This window comes from Triturus cristatus, chromosome 2_2 (assembly GCF_964204655.1).
Source record: "Triturus cristatus chromosome 2_2, aTriCri1.1, whole genome shotgun sequence".
Classification (NCBI taxonomy): domain Eukaryota; kingdom Metazoa; phylum Chordata; class Amphibia; order Caudata; family Salamandridae; genus Triturus; species Triturus cristatus.
In genome coordinates, this window is record NC_140582.1 from 74,263,476 (window position 1) to 74,284,217 (window position 20,742).

At 42.0% G+C, this 20,742-nt stretch overlaps 1 protein-coding gene across 1 annotated transcript in view; it reads left to right on the forward strand.

The window, feature by feature from the left end:
- LOC146861876 (alpha-2-macroglobulin-like) overlaps positions 1-20,742 on the forward strand; it is a 1,085,963-nt gene that overhangs the window by 977,270 nt on the left and 87,951 nt on the right. Inside the window, exons 30-32 of the mRNA XM_085641046.1 lie at positions 3,849-4,075; positions 8,537-8,752; positions 10,099-10,223. Of these exons, the coding sequence (XP_085497172.1) occupies positions 3,849-4,075; positions 8,537-8,752; positions 10,099-10,223 (568 nt within the window). The remainder of the gene's footprint in view (positions 1-3,848; positions 4,076-8,536; positions 8,753-10,098; positions 10,224-20,742) is intronic.

Below are 20,742 nucleotides of genomic sequence, written 5' to 3' on the forward strand. Positions count from 1 at the left end.
TTTGTGGGACAGTTCGTGCACGGCTCCTGGTCTTCCTCCACGTCGCCTGGTCCTCATAGCTGCAGAGTCAAGGTCCTCGTCAACTCTCCTGCAGCTCCGGACATCGGTGGGCATTCGTCTTCCAGATCTTCTGGTCACTCCTGAGTGACATAGACTCTGTCCCCTCTGCTTGCAGGAACCTCTCAACAAGAATCCACTTTCGGATTCCAACTGACACCTTCTCCACCTTTGCAGTGTCACTTTCCTGAAGTGCTCCATTGGGTTTGACGGTGGTTTCCGACACAAATTCACACCTATGCACTCGGCTTCCCTGGTGTAGGTAACGTGGGTACTAGGGTATCTATGGGTGGGATGGCTCTCCAACCTTGTGTCTTCCACAGGGATTCTTCAGGGTCCACTGGGAAGGACCCTTAATCTTTAAAAATCAAACCGTGACTTACACATAGACTTGTACGGAGTACGCGGTCGTGTTCTCACGCTGCACACGCTTTCCGTGGGGTTCCTAGTCACTCACCACCTTGGGTGGTTCATTGGGTCCCCAGCACTTCTACATCATCACGACATTGTCTTGACTCGAGTCGTGGTTCTTATACCACTTTCTTAGTATATGGTTTGGTCCCTCCCCGGGTACACTGTGTATTACGTGCTATTTACTGTTTCTTTGCACAGTATTGTGTGCATTGTGCATATATCCGGTTAGGAGACATTTGTATGTGTTAGAGAGTATTATATAATAAATACATATTTATATAAATACCTTGTGTGGTTCTTTTTCACTTAATCTATACCATAAGATGTCATTCTGGTAAAACAAGCTGCTTTACACTCCTTCTGGACTAAGCCTGAAGGCTGCTCTCCACAGCTACCACTTAGAGAGCTTTCTAAGGTTGTCTAAGACCTCTTAAATCACCATAAGGGTTGTCTGGACTGGTGCAAGGTGTCCACTTACATAAGTGTACATCATATACCAGGCCAGCTTCTCACACACGGGTTCTTCAGGGTGAGAAAATGTAGTGGGATCCACAAACGTCACCCTAATGTAGCCTCACCATGGTATCTATATTTCAGAAATGCCTGAAATTGTTACGTTTCCCTGAATGCTGGTGATTCCCAGACCATTTACTGTAGCTACCAACATCTCCAGAATGATTGAAATTTGAAGGACAAATCTTGATATTTCCATATTATATTTTCAGGCCTTTTCTGGCCTTCATGAAAAACCCCCACACACAAGTTGGGTACCATTTCTTATCTGCAGAAATTTATGAAGACTGGATGGTAGGACTTTTTTCTAACCTTGTTGATTCTGAGCTTTCTCGAAAAGAAATGTCATGAAATTTTGTAGTTTTAGCCTGTTTGACATTTGCAGGGCATTCGGAGTAGACAAAAAAGCAGTGTCATCCATGTATCCTTGACTCTCCCTGGTGTGTGGCATTCAGAGCACCGTGCATCCCCATCGGGCTCCAAACAGTCCCCACTCAGACAGGGAGATTTGTACAATTTGCTTGTCAGGGATCCGTATGGCCCCCTTTATGTATAGCGCCTATGTGAGCTTCAACTGTATCTTCACCTCCATCAGCAGAGATTTATCAATGCCGCTTTCTGTCCCATACCAACCCACTATAAATTGTAGTTATGAGGCCTGGACACATAATGTGCTTAGTGGACATGGACTACATCAGCATGTTGGGTTTAAGATATTTTTACTCTACTTTTCTTGTCTGAGGTGGATTTTAGTGGTGTTTCTGAGTTGAAGTGGTGATGGGTGCTCTGTGATGAAGGAAGGTATGGAGATTGGATACAGATGAATGATGTGAGATTTGGAAGATTGCTTTGTTGTGGATGATGAGATACAATGAGTTAATATGATGACCTGGAATGGCTGGGAATTAAATAACTTACCAAAAAATTAAAAAAATCGGAGAATTATTAAAGAAATCAATTGTGTTGGAGACCCATTTGAGAGCCGATAAATTGCTTAGGTCCTTAGAAAATGGAGGGGCACTTAGTATTTGACTACATACTGTTCTTATTCAAGAGGAATGGTGATATGGATTGTGGATCACTGTGAAGTAGGCTATACCTACACTTAATCAGAGCTACCCTCCATCACAACAGCCATTATATGAGGTCACACTTCTCTATGCCCCAGCACCATGCATCAGGTACACATGTCCATAGCTTCAGGGTCAACCAGGGTACAAGGCGTGTGTGATCAGTTTAATGTTGAGACATATTATGTTTTGGTCAGGTTGCTATTCTAGTAGCCATATATCAAAGACATTTGTATACTTGAATCTGAATGTATAAGGAAGCTCCATGATTGACTGTGGCACATTGTTGTGACCTGTAACGTGTTGTCATGTATTGAAGTGCAATAACACAAAATCTCAACATTAAAAAAACACTTTTGATGTTGAAGATCCTACCATCAAAACCTGAGCAACCTTCACTCCCACCATCCAAATCCCACCTCCCACCACAACTGGAAACATTCAACAACAGAAACTAGAATATAAAACATCTAAAGCAATTCCAGAAAACAATGACTAAGCAGCTCTGGGCGAGACTCCTAACCCAAGGGAATCCTCCAGGTAGGACTCCTAAACCAGGGACCGTTATTGACATCCCCAGTATAGTTGCATGAAGCACAGAGGGGATAAGCTGTGCACAATTTCCCATCTAGAACACAATTTCAGCCAAGTTTAGTGCCATCCTTCAAATAAACCTCACCATTACAGAACTTAATCTCTGAAGTACCAGTTGATTAAACTGCAATTAGTGTGCCATTCTCATTCACAGTTATTCTACATGTTAAGTGCCTTCTGGCATCACTAGCCACATCCTAGAAGGCCTCTTGGTCTGTTTCCCCAGCTGCAACTATCCCTATTACTATGGCCAAATGTAGACTTCTTCATGATCTGCAAGGTTCCTCCCTACCATCTACCAGTCCCAAGCAGTTTCCATTGAGACAAAAGTGAGATTCCCTTCCTTATTGTCAATTTTGCTGAGAAAAGGAGCATGTGTTTCATATTATTTTCTCAAAGTGTTTGTTTCACAGCAAGAAAAGGCTTTGATGTTGGACCGGTCAGGTGTAATCAGGGAAGATTTGGATTGGCAGTACCTCGAAATGGGCCTCACCACTATTTCTTGTACTCTTTACTTCATTCAGCTGCCAATGATTTATAACAGTCTAAAGATGCCCTCAGAATTTCAGTAAGCATGTATCACTATTGAGTCCCCCATATTGCAGTACATAGCAGGGTAAAAGAGTCAAACCCTTTATTGCTCAGACGTACTGTCATCCGGCAAGTACCTTTTCAAGATGATGCGCTTTACCAATTAGGCCAGGAGCTTTGGTCCACAGTGGAATCCATTACAAGCAATAAAATGTACTGTATCCCAGCAAACTGCAGAAACTTTTTCTAATGTCATTGCTCACATGTGTCCCATAGAAGTACCAACATAGGGCCACGCGTCCTGGACGTATATTTGTACAACATAGTCCGGCCTAGTTCTAACGTAACACTGGGAAAGTTTTCCACTTCACAACACAGCTGGGAGCCAAGCTCAAACAACACATCCGCCAGGCCCCCAAGCAGCTCACCACATCTTTCACTAACCCTTGGGGGAAATTTATGCAAACCTTTTATAAATTTAGGACAGCGATGTGGAGTGTTGTACTTCTGCAGAGAATTACAATGAGAATTCAATTTCCAGACTTTCCCTACCAATAAACGCTCAAAGAAACTGTTGCCACTATGTGCTTATTTGTTGTTGTTTTCTTTTTATTCTCTTTTCTGTGGACGGTCAATGGGAATGACATTTCTTCACTCTCTATTATGCAGAAGATGGCTCTGTCCATTGGGAGCGTAGCAGTGTACCTCAGGAGAAGATGGACATGCCATTCTACTACCACCGAGCACCCTCAGCTGAAGTCGAGATGACATCCTACGTCTTGCTAGCTATCCTCTCCAAGCAGTCAGTGTCTCAGGAGGATCTCACCAAGGCATCTAAGATTGTGAAATGGGTCACTAAACAGCAAAATCCCAATGGGGGCTTCTCATCCACACAGGTGGGCAAACTTGCATGTATAACGTGTCCCAACTACCATTAGATGTGACCAAGATCAATAGCTCTTTCTTTCTTAACTGTGTTCTCTAAAAGTTCCCACTTTTATGGAGATCATTCTTAAACTTGCCAGTGTACCTTCAGAGACATGTTGCAAGATGACGGCTCAGGATGTATTGTTTCTTCTCAGGTCAACCTTTAACTACTCATTACTCAACAATCATCATGATTACTGCCAATGTGACTTCAATACACACCTCATCACTTAAACAGTGTTGCGACAAGATGAAACGCCACTGATGCCAGATATGGGCAGTGGTATCACTCGCATCCTCCTTAGCCTGAAAGATGCTTTTGACACCAGCAACTATTCCATCCTTCTAAAGACTCTACCATTTCGTGTGAGCCTAAAAGGGGACGTGCATGCTGATCCTTATCCAGCAGCCTTTAAGGACATTAAAGCATTTTCTACCATATGGTTTATCACTTTAGAACTCATACCCAGTCTTTTATTAACTTCCAGTTCATCAGCTGTTGCTGGAGCCATGAGAGTCTGACCTCTTGGCTCTGCAACTAGTCCAAGTTATGAACCACAATTAAACCCAGGATCTGGCCCGGGGAGGGAACTAGAGGCGTTAGGGCACTAGAGAACGGTCAGCCTCCAACCAAAGCTATGAACCACAAAAAAGACCGTCTCTAGTTGTGTCTAAGAGATGCCCAATTTAGTGGGGGCAAATCACAAAAATTGACGGACTGGCATCACACACCACCAGATGTCATGCTTCATCATCTGCCAGTCCTCGCCCTCCAAAAACCGCATTTGATGGAGGGCGGGCATACACCTGGAGACAGGGATGCACTTCTAAACTAAGTGGGGGCCCAAACAAAAAAAGGAGTGAGTGAATTTAAAAACCATCATAGTATACCTGAACAATTTTTATTCTATGGGGTTACTATGTGGGGTTAAAAATGTGTAAGTGCGGTGAGTGGGGACCTTATCATCCCGTCGCCGCTGTGAATCTGTGATTGTTAATAAAGGGTCAACATGTTTCTGCCTGTTTTGTCCACTTGGGTACGTGGCATTCGTCAGGACCTTAAATATTGGGCTTCAATCTTGGAGCCCAATATTTAAGGTCCTGACGAATGCCAAATTGGAGCCCAATATTTAAGGTCCTGATGAATGCCACGTACCCAAGTGGACAAAACAGGCAGAAACATGTTGACCCTTTATTAACAATCACAGATTCACAGCGGCGACGGGATGATAAGGTCCCCACTCACCGCACTTACACATTTTTAACCCCACATAGTAACCCCATTGAATAAAAATTGTTCAGGTATACTATGATGGTTTTTAAATTCACTCAACCCCTTTTTTTGTTTGGGCCCCCACTTAGTTTAGAAGTGCATCCCTGTCTCCAGGTGCATGCCCGCCCTCCATCAAACGCGGTTTTTGGAGGGCGAGGACTGGCAGATGATGAAGCATGACACCTGGTGGTGTGTGATGCCAGTCCGTCAATTTTTGTGATTTGCCCCCACTAAATTGGGCATCTCTTAGACACAACTAGATACTAGTCCAAGTTAACCAGATTAGTGGATGATTTATACTGTTTGGGCCATATTGGTCCTACACTCCGGCCTCCCATCATCCACCCAGTAAGGTCCAACTACTTGTGCACTGTTGAAAAACCACAAATAGTCACAGCTAGCAAACATAATGACCCATGCTGCAAATACTGTGCTTTTAAGGCAACCATCTGGATACTGCTGACATCCTCTAGGGATCTACTCTGACTGAACGCTGCTCCTAGATCGCCGATCTTGCTATAAACCCTGGAAAGTACTCTGCTGCCTTTCAAGAAAAATTTAAAAGCAAACCCTCCTCCTTACCCAAAACGTTAAACCTCCCTCTAATTCATTTGACTACCACCACACCTAGAAAGCCGCATTTTAAATCGATTGATTATCTAAATCTTATAAATGTGTGCCAAACCCATTGTACCATGTTCCTCAGATTCTGCATCAGCTTGAATACCACAATTCACATAGTACTAGAAATATAAGAAAAGCCAATAAATTAAATCAAAGCATGTCATTCAGAAAATGTAAAGCCAATGCTATCTCATGAAGTCGGTCCTCGCATTCCAAGAAATCCCGCCACAAATGAAAATCTTATTAGCTCAATCCTGGTTCGCTGAAGACACCAACCCATGAAGATATCAAAGGCGTTTTCTGAGAGATGTTTCCTCGAAGTTCCCAGAATGCTACTTAACTAATCTAAAAATAAATTCCTGTAAACTTCCCCCTAGGAGATACTGTCTGTGAGTATTTACTGCTACATAATTTAAATATAAACAATCTTGAAGTTTTTTTTTCACATGAGGGCGCATTATCCCTGGAAAAGACTTTTCCCTCTAACAGTGAACCTGAGAGAACAGGAACAAGGGAATGAATGGGGGCAGATATTCTATGTTGTGCCACTTCATTTTATTCGAGAGCTAAATGGGCATTGGAAATGGAAATATGTTTTAGATTAAAAGGTGACTGGGAGATATAAAACAATAATTAGTGGTCAGCCTAAGACACCTTGTACCCAGGGCAGAAAGCTTATCCTTGTTCCTAGCCTCAGATGAGGGGATCACTTTAACATAGTCGACATACAAACATATGGAATCCGCAATATCAATTGCCACTATTTTGTCAAGGAAAGCAGATGTGGAGTTAAGAATAGTAAATTTACACTGCCTATATAGATTTACAAAGACGATATAGTGGCAGGCTACATTGATGCTTCAATGTTTTTGTAGATCGATATTTCTGGCCACCGTATCGTGGCATACAACCTGACCTCACTGATGTAAATCCAGTGGCTACCCCATCTGTAGCATAGGAGAGAATGCTAATACATTCTGGCCTAGAAGTAGAGATAAATGATTTTTCAGTCTGTGGGGCGAAATCTGTCAGATATGATTTACCCTTGTTTCAATTGTTGCAAAGCAGACTTGGTGATTCACCTATGAATGGTGATTTCGCTCCATGTTTTCCTCTGGTGGATCGCTCATGAAAATGCGGTACACTGCAAAGTGAATTGTGAACCACAATCAGGAACACTTGATTTTCACTGCATTACTTTAACTCAACGCTACTTATGTTCACCATTTAGGAGCTATGATGAATGCTCAAAGCTGCAGGCGTTTTTTGCTTGCGTGAGAAGACCAAACCCATGCATTAAGCATGAAGTATGTAAAAACATATTTTATAGTTCACTGGAGCTTCTCAATGGTCGTCTGTTGGGGACATTGAAGAACCAAGAAACACCTTCCAAAAACTCCGATGTTCAGAGGGAAACAAGATCCGAGGGAACGCTGTTTATTTACTAAGTGGATATTCCAGGTGCTACCATAGGCAATGGGTGGGCTCCTTGATCTGTTTTTCTTTTCTTTTACCACTTTGAATGTAATTATTTGTGTAGTGTCTGCAAATAACTCACTGGTGTGCACTAAGGGGTAGATATTCAAAGTTTTGCGCTGGGTTAGCATAAAAAAGTGATTCTAACCAGCACAAAATGTTTTTTGTTACCAATTTACTTTCCAGCACAAAACTTGTTTTGCGTTGGAAAGTACCCTACAAGTAACGCACACCAGCGCAAAATCTTGGTTTGCATTACTTAATGCCAAGGGGGAGTTACATGGGTGGTAAATGGGTGATCTCATGCAACCACCTACACCTTTTGATGCAAACCCCTATCTACAAACAATTGTAGACAGGGTTTAGTGCCAAAAGTTAACACAATCTGAAGAGAGGCGTTAAGAGGAGAAATGTTTTAATTTCTCCTTCTTTTTCCTACTTTTCATGCGTGCTGCACTATGCAGCACACATACAAAGAGGGAAAAGTGCTTGAACTTGTCTAGGCATAGTATTTTGTACACAAAGGGTACCCTTCCAGTATAAAACCTATGCTAGACTCAGGCACACACGCTATGTGGCTAAGGTGTGAGCCTGGCGCGCGGCAGCTAAAATCAGCGCCAGCGCTAGGGAAAGGGGAGGAGAGAGCCATATCTCTGTAGATATGGTGCTCTCCTGCTCCCTCCCTGTCACGCATCGCAGCCCAGCCTCTTTGGGGGCTGCAATGCATTGCGTGCCTTTTTGGAAAATTGTGGATGACAGAAACAGAATGCTTTCATCATACACAGCGATTTTTTTTACCAGTTTTGTTCAATAAACGATTGACACTGGAATCATGCTACGAAAGAGTACATGGTGCTCGTATCAGTCAGTGATGCTCTTGTGGGTTTTAATAAATCTTGTTTGAGAAGCAGGCCAGACCAAAACTACTTTGTCTCACTGACATCTCATGAGGGATCTTTGCAAGAAAAAGAAAGAGAGTGTCACTGATCTGCCCAGACGTTCCACTGTGTACCTTAGCCGCATACCCATATTTGTCAATTTTACCTCCTTCTACTAGGATACAGTGGTTGCGCTCCAAGCGCTGTCTACATACGGGGCTGCTACCTACACAAGGAGCGGAGAACGCTTAGTGACAGTGCGCTCCAGTGGAGAGTTTCAGACCCAGTTTCATGTAAATGATGGTAACCGCCTACTGCTCCAGCGCATCCTCCTTCCTGACGTACCAGGAAACTACACAGTAGACGTCCATGGAAATGGCTGTGTCTACACGCAGGTGAGTGAGTCAGAATTGGCTGGGAGAAAAGCGCCACCCGTTAACAGTGACTTAACACCAGAGGATAGAAATAGCTAGATGACCTGAGTGAGACAGGTTTTTGGACTCGAAAAATCCTATGGATGTTTTCCCCTTGGGACAGCAGCAGTCATGCATATGGCCTAAAATAAATATTCACAAGATCTAGGAAGCAGTCATGGATAGGTTTGGCTCTCTAGGGTCCTCACATCTGTTCTCACAATGGTGCTCATCATAGGCTTAGCCCTGGCAAAGTATCGATACAAATGATACATATTATTCGATATGTGTAGATAAGGCTAATATCATGGATAGACTTGATCCAGGGGTGTCATTAAGGGTTCGAATGGTCCAAGGAATGGCACAAAGGATAGTTTATTTACCCCCAAGGGCTGCCTTGGTTATTAGGAAACTGCCATGGCTGCAATAAATATGAGCCCAAACAGGGAATAACATGGTGTCTCATTATCATGGGGACACATGGTCGGTTTCATTTTCTCCCAGTAAGTATTTTATTTCATATGTTAGCATAGAATCTTCAAACTCCCAACACAGGAAGGATTTAGGAGAGGTTTAAGAAGCTAGTGATAAAAAAAATAGGGGGAGAAAAAAAAGAAGAAAGTGAAAGGAAAATGGTAGAAAAATATAAGCAAACGAAAGAGATATCAGAAAAAGAGGACTGAAAGAAAATCAAGAGTAGAAAGACTGAGAAGGATTTGGTGCACACAGTTGGCATATGCCCTTGCAAATAGCATCATTTATTAGTCAGCCTCAATGTTGTGCTTTATAAAATAGCAATTTCCACCCCAAAATTAATGTTATCACGTAAAATTACAGCAGTATGATGTAGTTTTAAGTATGAATAAATCTGTTCACAGTGTTCCATGTGTTTGGGGTTGAGAAGCTGCACAAAGAAGTGACCAGCCACAAACTCCCGATTTGTGGATATTTATAAAATCCTTAAAGCTAACTTTCTACTTTGAAATGTCAATGTTGGGAGAAAACATCCATATTTATGGTGGAAAAAAGGAGGTAGCATCCTCAGAATTGTTGGTGGTGTCGAGGGTTTCCCAGTGAAGAAATAAGGTCAATAGGTGGACTGATGAGTAACACTTTTGAAGTGGGCACTTGCTATATTTCCAAATGTGTGCATATTTACTTATGTGAGTACTTGTGAGACGCTGACACAGCTGCTCCTTCTCAAGAGTATTACTTCACAAGAGCAAACATGGAATTTCTTGTGAACAAGGATTACATTTGTTCAAAAAGAGTAGTGATCAAAAGGGAGAGAGCGTGAGATTGGAGTAATCATGTGCATCCTCTTTCAGATGACCCTGAGATACAACATCCCTCACCCGACACGGGAATCGCCGTTCCTTGTTTCCGTGAACACAATCCCTGACACCTGCCAGCAGAAATCCCGGAAGACGTTTGACATCTCAGTCATAGTCAGGTGATGTACAGAAAATCAAAGGTCGTTGATATCTGCTGGTCTATTGATCCTCTATTGCAATGGTTAGCAAAATATTGTCAAAGGACAAACCACTTCTTCCTCCCCACATGAAATCATAGCCTCTAATGGACGATGTGAAGAAATTGCCAGCTTCTTCATGGACAAAATAACTCAAATTGAGCAATCTTTCCTTCAAATCACCCCCCCCCCCCACTCGAAATCATAGCCTCTAATGTACGATGTGAAGTTGCCAGCTTCTGCACAGACAAAATAACTAAAATTGAGCAATCTTTCCTTCAAGTCACCCCCCTAGATTCAATCCTCTCTGACACTCCGGACTCCACTGCAGTCACTCCTCCTGATCTCACAAATGACCAAATGGCCCCAAATGGATCTAATGGCAACCTTTTCGACATCCAGTTGAAAGACAACACCAATTGGTCAAAGACATGACAGAACTTGAAGTTTTCAATATTATTGCGAAATTGAAGCCCACTCTTCACACCAAAGATCCCCTCCCTTCAAAAATAGTACATAACCTTAACCATCTTATCGCCCCGTGTTGGACAAAAATCATCAATTCTTCTTTCGCCTCGGGTTGTGTACCGGATTCCCTCCAACTAGTTCAAATCACACCCATTCCCAAAATATCCCAGGGCTGACCCGAATGATCTCAACAACCTTAGACCTATCTCCAACCAAAACTATGGAAAAATGCGTCTTACAACAACTCAACCAGCATTCAGAAGATCCCAACCTACTTTACTCCTTCCAATCAGGGTTCAGGAAAGGCTGTAGCACAGAAACCGCCATGCTCAATATCACAGATGACATCCATAGATCCTTAGATGAAGGTGATGCATGCATACTTATCCTACTTGACACTGTAAACCACCCGGCCTTACTGGAATCCTTAAAGATAAGTTCCTTTATCAATGGCACCGTTTTAAAATGGTTCACTTCTTACCTTCAACACCGATCACAACAAATCAGAATCAAGTTGTGCCTCTCGAAACCCACAGCTGTCTCTCTTGGTGTCCCCCAGGGCTCAATCCTATCCCCTTCACTGTTCAATCTCTTTATGGAACCCCTAACTATCATCCTGAAACAAGCAGGGATCACATTTCACCTCTATGCAGATGGCACTCAACTCCACTACAAATTTAAATCGCCCAAAGACATGCTACATCTCAGCGTCACACTGAGTAACATACAATCTTGGTTGAACGCTAACCATCTAAAATTAAACCCCACCAAAACAGAAATAATCCTGTTCTCCCCCAAAAGTAACCACCTTCCAATCAAAGACTGGATCAGTGACCTGAAGGCTCTTAACTGTTCTCTCATTATTTCCAATTTGGCTAAATCCTTAAGTTTCACCCTAGATAATGACTTGTCAATAAAGGAACACATCAAAAACTCTGCCAAAGGAACAATTTACACACTAAAACACCTTAAAAAAATCAAACCATTCATCCCTCGGATGATTTCAAATGGGTCGTTTAATCTATGGTCCTCTCCAAACTGGACTACAGGAATGCTATCCTTACAGGGACCCGGAAATCGCACATCGCTCCCCTCAGATCAGTACTAAACATGGCAGCCAGGCTCATAACATATATTAAATGGTATGATCACATTACGCCTGCACTCAAGACCCTCAACTGGCTTCCCATCGAAGGAAGATGCAATTACAAGACTGTATGTATCACCCATAAAGCCATTCACTCACAGACCCCTGACTATTTAGATAACATACTCACAAAAGCAGGAAAAACTAGATCACTAAGAAGCTCCAACAAACTTCTCGTTCCTCCCAAACTAAATAAAAAATCTACCCAGGCTCGCTCTTTTTCAGGCAACACTCCTAGCATATGGAACTCTCTCTCGAAGTAACCCCTCCTTCACTGGCTTCAAAAGTGACCTGAAACGCCATCTACACAACAAATACTGGAACACATGAGCAATTCTTGAACTCTGTTCTATTAGTCTCTCTTTGACCCTGCTGAACAGTTGGCTGTCTACTTCTTGCCTCTTGGGCCTAGAAGGTCGTTCTCTCGCTGGTCTCAAAATTTGTGACTTGACCACAATAGTAATCGCCCTCAGGGCTGAACTTCTGTTCCGTGTACTCATTGTATTCCACCTGCAATACCTGATATTTTTTTTTATGTGTATTTATCGTTGTTATGGTACTTGAACCTAAGACTGTTGCACGTTCATATACTTAGTGACTGGGTTAATGCAGTGCTCTTGATTTTGTAAAGCGCTCTGATACCTTCGGTTCTTGCCAGCGCTATACAAAACTCATAAATAAATAAATAAAATATCCTAGACTGAGGTGCAGCTCCACGTGTTTTTAAAAATAACCCTACAACTGCAGTTTTTGGGTTTTTTGTTTGTTTTATATAGCGCAAACTCGACCCGAATATATCAGAGGGCTTTACATGAGCACAAGTTTCGTTACATATGTACACATTCATTTTTTTAGGCGCAGGGAGGTTAAGTTATTTGCCCAGAATCACAGGATGTTGAACGTCACTGCCGAGACTCGAACCCAGTTCCCCAACTTCGAGATCAACTGCTCTAGCCACAAGGCCACAACCTCTCCGCAGTTATTTTATTGTTTGCTCCTTGTGTCGATCATTCAACACCACATTTTGGCAGATGGAGAATTTGTGTGGTTTCCTCCGCTTCCTACTATTGCTGCTGTCGTTATCTATTCTCCCCCACACCCATTAATTTACTTTTCTCCTCACATACCCCCAACTCTCTCCTACGTTATTCTTCCCCCTTGACTCACACGTTCAGGAAGCATGAGCACCATTATAAGGAGAATCTAAAACTAAATAGAACATTAATTAAATGCATTGTGTTTGCATACCCATGCAACTCCTACTAAAGCATTAAAACAAATAAATAAATAATAATGGTTCCTTTAGAAGGGCACGTTACAATATTTTCAAAGGTGGTGGCAGCAGCACAAACAGCCAAGATGATTAATTTTGCTGATATCTGGGTGTAATGTTCGACACCTCACTCTCAATGTCCCTACAGGTGAATCGGACTGTCTCGACCTGCTGGGGCGTGATCAGGACGCTCAATAGAATTCGCAGCTATCTGTCACTTCAAGCTCGCAAGCAGATTGCAGTCGCCCTTGTTGGCTCCAGGTTGGATTATTGCAACTCTCTTTACATGGAAGCCAACAAGGGCCTTATACATCGACTGCAAATCGTGCAGAATGCTGCTGCACGTTTTGTCCTGGATCTCTCCAGGTCTTCTTCTGCTACTGCTGCGAGGAGAGACCTTCATTGGTTGCCTATTCAGCACAGAATTAACTTTAAAATTCTGTGTCTGACATATAGAGCAATGGAGGATGAATCTAAAGGCGCTATCAGCTCTCTGCTTACTCGTTACAGCCCTTCAAGACGTCTGCGTTCTTCAGGGCTGCTTCAACTTGTTGTCCCTCGTTTTAAGCTCGCCAGATGGGGAGCCAGGGCTTTTTCAGTTGTTGCTCCACAACTTTGGAACAGCCTGCCGATAGAGCTGAAGACCCTGCCTTCTTTAGCTCTGTTTAAAAAGGCCCTAAAAACCTGGTGCTTCTCTAGAGCTTACACAGGTTGAGCTGCAGGAGCTTTGTTATGAGCTGGATTTGGAATTAGGCGCCTTGACGCCCATTGGGCTATGTTTGCGCATGACAAGATCCCTTTTATTATTATTATTATTATTATATATATGATAATAAAATAGGCGCAAAACTTATGTTCATTGACTAAAATGTCATGTGTACTCCAGTAATAGAAGCAGTTATGGCCAAACATCAATAGCCCTCAACATGAAGAATGCAAAGTTAGTTGACTGCTGCTTCTTTCTCGGAAGTATTAACTCACCTGGCCTTAGTGTCAAAACTAAATGTAGGTATCTGCTACTCACTAAAATCATGTAATCTTCTTCTATCATGCCAAACATGTGGGACCAATTCACAAAGGCATTTAGGAGTATGTGAAATAGTACTCCTGTACTATTATTTTATATGCTCTTAAATGCCTTTGTGAACTGGTACCAAAAACATGTAAAATGGGACTCAAATTGAAATATTTATGGAATATTAATATACAATTAGTACAAGTAGAAAGGACTCGTTTCTCTTTTTCTGATGTGGAGCTTGACGTTTAGGGTCAGATTCCTAGAGGTGTGTAAGAATCTGTAATAGAGTACTACTGTACTACTTCTTCCTGTCCTCATGCATAGTTTTGTGAATCAGGTCCAAAGAAATGACTGAAATAAAGCACAGTATCTAAAACTTTTTTTTTCTTTTTTTAAATCAACATTTGCATCATTGATTTACAATTAAGCTCATCAAATGTAACAGTTACTACATAGCAAAAATACATTTTCCTTGTGCTAACCATTAAGTGTGTATTGGTTTACTTTCCGCATTTAACCCCTTAAAGAAAGCATGCGATAAAAAAGAAAGCCACCATAGAACTTGAAAACTATGGGGCCTATTACGATGTCGGGTGGACTTGCGTCTGCCCGACACCGTCTCGGAAACCGGACCGACCGACCTCTGGTCGGCAGTCCTGACCATCTGATTAGGATTTCGACATTTCCCTATGAGAACATGTGTTACGGCTGTACACCAGCCTTACTCCCATAGGGAAATGGGAGGTAGTGTTAATCACTGCAGTCCATGGCAGGCAACTTAAGGTGCCTGCCACAGGATGCAGGGATTAACAGGGGGTACCATAGGTGCCCCCTCGCCCACCAACCAGAGGCCGCAGAGGCAAGGGGGCCCTGCTAGGGGCCCCCATACTCACTCTTTGGCAGGCTTTTTATGTTGGAAAGCCTTTCAGAGACTGAGTATCGAAATCCCAAAGGTGGAAAGGCCACCCTTTGAGATCATGAGCCCGTCTGAAGCCAGCCAGACTGACTGGCCGTTTTCAATTCCGACCGGCTGAATTAAAAACAGCCGTTTGGAATTGAGACTGACGATGTTGGACTTAAGGCCTTCGACCTGAGGTGGGAGGCCTTACGACCCACATCGTAATTGGCCCTTTATGTTTTTAATAGCATGTTATCTTTATTCCCCAAATTTCGTCATTTGACAACTGAACTGTAGCTACAAGTCTTTGAGCTCATCCTTTTAAATTGCAGAATTCCACTTTATTAGTATACAGCAGATCCTTAAAGGGGGCATCTGATGAAGATAACAGTTCTCTAGTCTTTACCCAGCCTTGCATCACTACCAATCACTAACAATAAGCATACCATCCCGATCAACTACACATAATCTACGTACAATATTTGCTCTCCTGCACCAATTAAACACAGAGTTGGAAGCTGTGGCTGTGTAATTGGACGCGGCCAAGACCTACGACTCAGTCGAATGAACATACCGTTTCACTATACTTCAGGGGATAGGCCTACCACCAATGTTAATACACTGTATCAAACTATTATACACAAAACCCGTTGCTCGCATAAAAGTTAATAAACATATATTGGATGCCGTCCCAATCCAAAGAGGGAAGAGACAGGGCTGTGCACTTTCGCCGTTATTATTTGCCACTGCTCTGGAACCCCTAGCTTGTAAAGTATGTCAGAAACATGCAGCTACAGCTTTACAGTTTAAATTACGTCCCATTGCGGATGATATGGTGCTCTACGTCAGAGACCCTGGGACTAACCTCTCTTCGCTGCTACGAGAATACATAACATTTGGAAGACACTCAGGCTTACAAATAAACTGGTCAAATTCAGCGTTATACCTTTAACAACTAATACCAAAGTTCCACCAATGGAATTCTCATTGATCTGGCAAGAAGACACTATAAAATACCTAGGTATTTGGATACACTGGGACTCTGATTTAGTGATTTGGCATAACTATGTTACAACAATTGATAAATTAGAAATGTAAATAGACCGTTGGCTCACCCTACCCTTATCACTAGCAGATAGAGTATCCTTAGTTAAAATGGTCCTCCTTCCTAAATTATTATATTTATTCACTAACATCCCCATACCCCCCTCAGCTCCCGTCTTTCACCGACTGCACTCCCTTGTAAATAAATTAATATGGGCGGGCAAACAAGTCAGAATCAGCTTGCACACAATGACATGAAGCTGCAGGGGGCTTCACGGTCCCCGATCTCTATTTATATTATCTATGTGCACAAGAGCAATATGCGTACTTTTGGTACCATCCAGTGAAGTACCTTCCACACCTTGCAGTGGAGGATGGAGACGCTCACCCCATCTCCCTAGCAAATACCACACTCAAGACCTCATTTGACAAAAAAGGAAATTAATATAGTTCGCACGACGTCCTTGGCATGGAAACGAATTGGCCAACTCGCGAGTAAAACTCCACTATACGCACCGAATTTGCCATTAGCACAACATCCTGCCTTATCGGTGGCGCAAGGCAAGAATAGTATGGGGCTATTTGAGCAGATTGGTATCACTCCAATGGGTGATTTATATCCAAATGAATATCGACTGACTTAACATACGTAAGCAATCAGACGCTATTGGTTAAATTTGCTTACCATAGACTGCGGGCGGCCATCCAGATGTTGTACCCTACATTCCCGGAAGAGCCCCCCTCCCTAGAAACGCTGCAGTTATTGCTAACTGCCACAGATAATAAGCATATAGTGGCTTGCAAAAAGAAATTGGCTCTAATACACAAAAAGCGCATGACGTGCGCATGAAGTTCGCACGACGTCCTTGGCATGGAAACGAATTGGCCAACTCACGAGTAAAACTCCACTATACGCACCGAATTTGCCATTAGCACAACATCCTGCCTTATCAGTGATGCAAGACAAGAATAGTATGGGGCTATATGAGCAGATTGGTATCACTCCAATGGGTGATTTATATCCAAATGGATACCGACTGACTTAACATACGTAAGCAATCAGACGCTATTGTTTAAATTTGCTTACCATAGACTGCGGGCGGCCATCCAGATGTTGTACCCTACATTCCCGGAAGAGCCCCCCTCCCTAGAAACGCTGCAGTTATTGCTAAATGCCACAGATAATAAGCATATAGAGGCTTGCAAAAAGAAATTGGCTCTAATACACAAAAAGCGCATGATCGGTGGAATAAGGTATTGGATGTCCCACTGACAATGGAGGAATGGCAGACCTGTTGTGCACTGACTACGCTTTTAACACCAAATGGTAACCTACGCATAATACATTTTAAATACATACATCAAGTATACCATACACCATTACATCTACATAAAAACGGTCTGCGCGATGATCCAAAATGTAAATGCTATAAGGCAGATGCAGCAGACTTTGTGCACATAGCGTGGCAATCTGAGAAAGTAAGGCTATTCTTGGAACAAGTCGTGCAACTATTAAATGAGATTATGAACTGTAAATTGGATTGTACATTACAACTTTGTCTATTGGGACACTTAACACATTTAAAATCTGCAAAGAAAAAATTTGCTGCAATCCTGCTGCTTTTGGCAAAACAGAGAGTAGCTATACATTGGGACAGCAGAAAGTACCCTACTATGACTCAATGGATAATAGACTCAATTTATTGTAAAGATAATTTTCTGATGTATGCAGAGGAATTACCTACAGCTGCTAAACCAACTAATTTCTGGGAACCACTCGCCACTTACTTACGTAAACACCCTGATATGTTAAAGGTTGATGGATAAATATTGTATATAGTAAGCTGATGTAAAGTTATCATTTTATACCAATGACCTGATGTACAATGACAGAACAACTGTATTATGGGAATGTGATACATGTGAAATGGATAATGTAGAATGACTTGGTGATATGAAAGAATATAAACTGTTATATTTGTTGGAAAACTTATGAATAAAATACATATAAAAAAAAAGAAATCACTAACAATAAGCATTCAAGAACAGTGGTTATGAACCTTTTGACTTCTGTGGACCCCCACTTATTCATTATTGGAATCCGAGGACCTGGGTTTAAGCAACTTCGATGATATGAACCTAAAAACTATACACAAAAACACACACACAGGCATTGATCAAACAAATACTCACATGGTAAAATATATTATCTATTCACAAACAAATATCAAAACAAATCAAAATTTTCATTTTAATGGAAAGTTTGGATCTTTACTAAATTTAACTGATGCCACCCATCCTCTATACTCTATTCTCTTTGATGCATGTGCACTGCTCCCACTAATCCATCTGAGGACAACAACTTAATGATCAGCCTCCAATTTAAAATTCCCTCACATTAACGGATCGTTTTAAAATTTCCAATTTTACAATTTGGTACTTTATTTCTATACACCTTCTTAATCAGTTAACATTATTTATTTTGTTAGCAGTCGTGGATCCCCTGAGTAGACATCTGGGACTGGATAACAGGTTAAGAGCTGCTGTTCTAGAATGTTTCTCTGTTTGATAAAGTCTGCGAGGGCCCCAATAAACCTGTCTTTATGATTCCACGGTAACACCTTAAACCAAAAGGTACTATTATTTTTTTCCAGCTTGTGAGGTGTCCACTGTGACGAATGTAACTCTCCATTTTGAGGCACACTAAAAAACTTGCAAGATTAAACCCAGTGGAGACAGGTTGATGACGTTTTCTAAGCTAGCTCGTAATCAGTCAGGGAAGAAAGAAGCTGAGATCCATTCGGCTTCCAGACAATAGGCAAATAATCAAAGGAGAATGGATCACTAGTCCTGTATTGTAACCAGGGTCTAGGGTTATAACCGTCTAAAAAAACATAATTCACGTAAAAGGTAACGGAGCGGTATATCTTGATTTTCCGCTTCTGAGACTACATGTAAAGCATCATCATTGGGTCTTTAAAATATGCTTTCCTCCTCCTTGAGGGAGACCAACTGGGGATTAAAGTAGTGATCAGAAATGGTGGGTATGTGAGTGAAGTGAATTTAAAATTGCCTCCAGCTCTCAAAAATAGGGTTTTATTCAGTTGGAGATGGGGCAAGATTAAAACCAAAAGGCGGTGCGTATCTAGAAGGGCTACTTTTCTATAGCACCTACTTTGAAAACGTGAGTGTTCGACATGTTTTAGCCCTTACGGTGCCTGGTCGGGTCGGAGGACCAGTGTGAGGCGTGTTACTAATTTAGTGACGTGCGTAGGTAAGTTGTTCACTTACCCTTCTTCTCAGTGGTTATGGGTCTATAGTACCTATAACTGGAAAGAAAGAGACCATGAAAACAGGGTATCATGTTAATTAAACATCCACCTGGATCTATTGTGATCAATGTCTATCAAATAAGATGCTCATGAGTAGTAGTTATTTATTACATGAAACTTGGTGTAGGAGGAGGATAAAAGTTCGAAACACACACAGTACAATGGTCTAAAAATGGCAGGAAACATCTAGAATTCAGTTCAGGTAACCTCCTATTTCTCATAGTCTCATGTTGGGAGCAGCAGAAGTACCTGTGTAGTACGGCGTGGGTGCGCTATTGATTAATCAGCCCAAACACCAATCATAGTGCCGTTATCTGCATGAAGAGTTTAGAATTAGGTTGAATAAGGAAGTCGTAACATTGGGCGAGTACAATGCAAGGAATAACGCCATTGTTAGATGCGGCACTAGTATAAGCGTGAAGCCGACAATGTGAATGGTATCTTTGCTTCTACGATTAGCGCGTACTTGCTTATTTAGATGAGGTGATGAGTTCACATGTGAGGAAGTGCGGTGATTGTTGCAGGCGCGATATTGACATGCAGTTAGGCGTGGGTTGCGCTATTGATTAATGAGCCCATTTACCAATTGTAGTAACGTTATCTGCGTGAAGAGTTTAAAATTGAGAAACCAATTTGAATAAGGATGTCATAACATTGGGCACCTATCATGCTAGCAATAACACCATTATTCGATGCCGTGCCGGTGTCAGCGCGAAGCAGACAATGTGAATGCTATATTAGCTTCTATGATTAGCGCGTACTTGCTTTTTTAGATGCAATGACAAGTTTGCATGTAAGGAAGTGCGTCGCTTGTTGCAGGCACGATCTTGAGATAAACCAGATGGAGTTACATTGATTAAAACCACATTTAAGGAAGCGTGTAAGCAGCCCGTCTCCAGTTGAAAGCAAGGAGACGCTCGATGTCAATTACATACGTGTTAATAATTATTGACTAAAAGTAGCATCGGATGTAGCGTGTAAACAACCTAACGCAGTTTGAGAATTAAGGGAAGCGTGGTATGTCAACCTGAACATAGCCCGCTCTCAAGAAAATAGTTTTTTAGTTAAAGGTACTATAGACCCATAACCACTGAGAAGGGTAAGTGAACAACTTACCTACGCACATCACTAAAGCGCCTTACACTGGTCCTGAAGATAGCCCTCCAACCCAACCGGGCACCGGAAGGGCTGAATCATGTCGACCACTCACGTTTTCAAAGTAGGTGCTATAGAACAGTAGCCCTTCTAGATACGCATCGCCTTTTGGTTTTAACCTTGCCCCATCTCCAATTGAATAAAACACTATTTTTGAGAGATGGAG